Source organism: Antrostomus carolinensis, unplaced genomic scaffold (genome assembly GCF_000700745.2).
Source record: "Antrostomus carolinensis isolate BGI_N321 unplaced genomic scaffold, ASM70074v2 scaffold10809, whole genome shotgun sequence".
NCBI lineage: Eukaryota > Metazoa > Chordata > Aves > Caprimulgiformes > Caprimulgidae > Antrostomus > Antrostomus carolinensis.
In genome coordinates, this window is record NW_010337870.1 from 10,894 (window position 1) to 16,143 (window position 5,250).

The 5,250-nt window shown below is 40.2% G+C and overlaps 1 protein-coding gene across 1 annotated transcript in view; it reads left to right on the plus strand.

Moving 5' to 3' along the window:
- The first annotated feature begins 559 nt into the window (after positions 1 to 559).
- Positions 560 to 5,250, plus strand: part of SPTLC2 (serine palmitoyltransferase long chain base subunit 2) — a 23,331-nt gene continuing 18,640 nt past the window's right edge. The window contains exon 1 of the mRNA XM_010175319.1: positions 560 to 751. Within this exon, the coding sequence (XP_010173621.1) occupies positions 626 to 751 (126 nt within the window). The 5' untranslated portion in view covers positions 560 to 625. The remainder of the gene's footprint in view (positions 752 to 5,250) is intronic.

Genomic DNA, 5,250 nt, shown 5'->3' on the forward strand with positions numbered 1-5,250 from the left:
CGTCTTTAGACTGCTGGCTGTGGAGACACATGGATTATGCTTGTTTTGTTACACTAATACAAGCTTCCAAAGTTGAGTCTATCCTGATATTTTCCAGTTACTTTTTCAGTTCTTATAATCCTGAGAATACATTGTTTAGCTCAATAAAGCTTTTAATTTCTATTTTGTTTTCCCCTGTATTGATCCTGGGAAGCCTCACTGTGCTGTTAGTTGTGCCTACCTAGTTCTTGGTGAAGGGGGAAGGTAGTTTTCCATTTTGCTTGGCCTGGATGTAAGCAATGCTTTCGATGCAGTTTCGCAAGCTAAAGAACTTCAGTGAGATGTTAGATTAAACTGCACCAAATTGGTAACTGTGACTTGGTTTTATCAGCAACTTTGCAACCTCATATATGGCGACTGACAATATTTTTCAGTAATGGTTGGAAGTACTTTCAGCTGGGCAAGAGGGATGCAGAGCTTATAGCTAATTGGAGGGCCAGGGCTTACTCTGAACTGCCTGTCTGTTGTTTCTTGAACTAATGTCTCACAACTGCCTGTCTTTAAATTTTTACTGCAGATAAATCATATTGTGCACAATGGAGGATTATACAAAAGGCCTTTCAATGAAGCTTTTGAAGAAACACCGATGCTGGTTGCTGTGCTGACCTACGTAGGCTATGGTGTTCTCACTCTCTTTGGGTATCTGCGAGATTTCATGCGGCAGTGGAAGATTGAGAAGTGTCAAAATGCAACAGAAAGAGAAGAACAAAAGGTAAACACTGGGAAATGATGGGGCTGGGGCTGTAGCTTGAGCATTTCTTTGGGGCAGAGTGTTGTTCAAAGTTTTCTATTATCGTCCTTGTCTTCTGAATGCCTCAGATATTATGCTAGTTCTGCTGTGTCATTAAACAAAATAATGTTTCTTTTAGTTGGGATATTTTTTGGCAGAGAAGTTCCCTCATCTGGTTCACTGCAAAGCTGCATCAACAACTATAGCAACATGCTGAGAGGTGCCCTAGCTACAGAAACGGGGGTTTGGGGGAGAGAGACTGCATATGCCAGCATCAGCAGCTAAAGAAATGCTCATCAAAGGATCTGGTTTGAGTTTGACAGCAGTGGGAGGCTTTCTGATGCTGCTCTGGTGGCTGTGTTTTGATTTGGGAGCATGCTACTAATTCTCTTTAGCTTAAGCAGTTGCAAAGAAAAGCTTGTGGATGAGAACCAGATCACAAGCTGGATGACTAAATTAATCTGAAGTCCAGAAGACTAGCAGGTCAGCTGGTGAGTAATCTGAGGCACTGACTCCTGACTCACTGATAGCAATTAAAAATAATTAATTCATAAGACCTATTCACAAAAGCTTCTGTTACCATGTGAAAAGTCTTGCCTGCTTCAGCAGTTAGTCTCGAATAGATAATCCCAGTTTGGAGTAGCTGTAAAATATTTCTAGAGGCCTTTATTCCCCACAGGAATTAATTACTGTTTGAAAAGCTGCTGTTTAAACTTGCAGTTCACAAGCTATTTCCTGTTAACTGTTAGTGTGAGCCCTCTTAGTACAGTGTGAATACCAGTGAGTTTTACACCAAAGGTGGAGTGGATTGGCTTACTCTTGCTGATTGGAGTTCTGTTTTTCTCAGCTGCTTTGGGGAACAGTCTAGCTTATGAAAAGTTAAGGGAGTTTGTTTTCCAGTTGACGGTTTCTGTTTCTTCGTGCAGCAACACAATCAATTGGCTAGCAGAAAATAGTGGGTGGAGGGAAGGACATCTCACTAATGCAAACAAATAATCGAGTGTGGGAGGGAGAAAAGAGGGGGAAAAAAAAAAAAGGAAGGCTTCTTTGGAGTTTTCTTTTTGAGGTAGCACTGGAGCAAAGTGTGTGTCATCTTATGGTAGATTAGCTAAAATGCAGTAAACTAACTGATGTCTAAGATTACTTTGCAGTAGCTTCTTTGTGTGAGCATCATGAGGTAGAATTAAGGTGATTCATAGTAAGGTACTTAATTCCAAAATAGGAACATTCTCATAGGAGTTTAATGATGAATAGGTATTTCATACTGGTTAAAAGTACAGGAGCTTAAATTTACAGTATTTCAAAACTGACTTCTGTAATCTGGAAGTAAAAATCTTGGATCCCTTTTAACAGTTATAATATCCAAATAAGGATTGCTGGCTAAATCTCAGCTTGAAATTTGTTGTGTTAATTTATGTCATTTGAGCTGCTCTGGTTTATATTACCTGAGAACATGACACCCTTGTACTTTTCTGTGTATAAACTAGAAGTTGATACAGAAGAGGATAGTCAAACAGTTACAGAAATCTATCAAGATGTCAGAATAAAGGTTTAAATATTGGTCTGTACTCGTGGTTCTTGAGGATTATAAAGGGGTAACAGAAATGTTGGTGCAGTTACCCTATATTGTAGTAGTTATGTTCCTGTTGCACAGGTTTTGTGAAATGCTTGTCCTGTATGTAGTGTACAAGACTGCTTACAGTAGCCCTTTTCTGTGGGAGCAGTCACGACTCTTACATGGGAGTGTACAAAAGGAAGACCTTGGGCAGTAGTCTACTTTGGGAATGCTCTACTGATATTAGGCTCTCAGTACAGATTGTCACAGGGGGTGTTGAAGCACAGAGTTTGTTATCAACTGATTATCCTAGTTCTGAAAGAAAGTAGCCTTGAAATTTTTTATAAATTAATTTAGCATTACATCTTACTCTGAAATCCATTTGCTTAACAAGTATACCTCCCAGACAGATGTCTTGAAACTCTTTGAGTTTGTGTGTTGGTCAGGGCTTGCAGGGAAGAGATGCTTGTATTCTGGTTTTGGTTTGTACATAGCATGTCTGTGGATGGAGCTAGTAAGAAGTGCCAGTAAAGACAGCGTAAAAATGGAAATAGGAAATCCTGTTTAAAAAAGCTTTGGTGTTGAAGAAATCTCAGCCTAGTGTACTTCCCCAAATCATGTTTCTAGTGCTTAGGTTGGAATGGCTGTTTCTGATACTAGACAAATAGAAAAGTAATCCCATGAGGTCTAGAACATACGGTACTTATCCTCACACTTTGCTGCTTTAAGCTTTATTTGCCTGCAGATGAATTGATGAGAGCACGTTGTAGCGTATCTAGTGTGGGAGCCAGGTTTTATTTTGGTGTGGGGATGGAGGAGGGGATGCTCAATGACTTGTTTTGAAACAGTTTCTCATTATTTTAAAATATTTGAATCTCTCAAGCTGCTGGCTGACAGCCCAAACATGTTTTGGTAAGGCGGTGTGGATACAAGTGCAAAGAGAAGGCTTGAAACTCACGCTGTTTTGTTGTTTGGTTTTTGGGTTTTTTTTATTAATACATGTGAATCACAGGAGCCCCGTGGTTGCCTGGGGTAACCTCTGGCAGATTTGTGACCTCTGTGTGGAAAGCAACGTTTTTATTATGTAAGTTCTAAAGAGGCAACTAGATAATTATGACAAAGACAGTGGGGGGTAGTTGTGTAGCTGAACAGTGTGTGGCAACCTGCTTTATGAGCAAAACAAAATTACATAGTGTGAAGAAGTATTTCATAAAGGTCTGAATTAACTTGTCCTGAAATTCATGGAATTGAAGTATGTGGATTTTCTGGTGTGTTTCTGAAGGTGATCACAATTAAAAGCATAACGTAAACTTAGGTCCAAAATGTAGTATTAAAAACAAACACACAAAAAAGCCACCTTCAGTTTTTGCGTGTTTTGGAGGGCAATTTGTTTCTGTAGTGCAAATCCTTCCTTAAATTGTCACTTAATATCTTGATCTTAGTTTGTTCAGAACTAGACACTGAAAATGACCACGCTAATTGAAAGAGCAGACTTTCCAACGGGTCTATATTGAGGCTGTCTCTGACAGCGGGTAAATTCCTTGGAATTTGTTAGAGCCTTCTATTGAAATTAATGATTCCAGGAAAACCTAATATTCCCTCACTGTTGGAACACAAAAGGGTGAAAAGGGACAGACTTTGCTAGTACTGATTTCCAGGAAGCAGTCTGATGGGTTTTGGCTTTGTTTAAAATACATCTAACTGGGCTTTTCCTGGAAACCAGTGTTGTGTATCACATCCTCTCTGAAGCGTTATCAGTCTGTTTTAGGTGGGTAGGTGGCAAGGTTAACAATTCTCAATTACCCTGGAATCAACTGCATACCCAGTTTAATGTGATGTCTGCTTACACAATGTATTTAAATCTGCAAGATGCTTGTAGGATTTTATAGGCAGGATGAAAACCACTTGTACCTCTCCTCTGGTCTGATTTCCCTGTTGACCGATTACCCTGTATGTTTTGTGTACAGGAGCAACTGTTGTGCGAATGGGGCCAGTAACTCTCTAACATACCTCTTCATGCTCAGTAGCTTGCCCAGTTAGAACATGTTTCTAGCATCAGGGGTTTTCAAACACTTGTTCTCAGGAATCCAGGTGTAGGAGTATCTCAGGGGCAGGAAACAGGAGTCTCTTGCTCAGTGTTGTCTTAGCATCTGTGTAGCTCATCAGAGGCCTCCTGATGGCATAAAGGCTACTCACAGTTATTGCTCCACTTTTTCTTGACTCATGTAGCAGTGAGATGGATCTAGTCTCTCTGCTTCCTTTTAGAAACCTGAAATTTGTTGCAATTTTCTACTTGATTTCCATTCAGAGTCAGTTTTGTATTATCAGTGAATGCGTTATGTGGATTGCAGATAAGCCTGGCTGGTGCTCGTGGCACCGTTTGTTAGCTTAGGTGCAACTGTGAAACTTGGCTCTGAAAGCGGCATGATCACTGTATTTGCATATCACTGTGTCCCAGGCTAATGGTTACAAAGCTCTCATTATGACCTTTACTTGTTGTAGTATTAATTTACAGTATGATGAAATCTCGGATTCCCAGATCACCTATGCTAAGGTGCTATACCCCAGGGGAGAATTTTCTTCTTCCCTTGCTTCACTCTTTAAGACTGCTATGCCTTTCGGGCTCCTGGGAGTACTTGTGTTTCTTCATCAAGCGTCACTTTACTGATAGGGGATGTGTTCTAGGCTTAAATCGACAGGAATGGAGCTCTTGAGGATTTCTTAGCTCCATATTCACGTGAATTCAAATGAAAGAACATGCTACTTTTGCTCTCTCCTTTGGAAATGGTGTAACCTTTGCTGTTGTTTGACTGTTTACTCTGAAGATGGCTCAAAGAATCAACTTGCTCCTAGAATATTTTTCCTCCAGATGAAGCTGTTTCATCTCAGGCTGATACTCTTGGGACTGTTATGGCTAAAAAAAGGG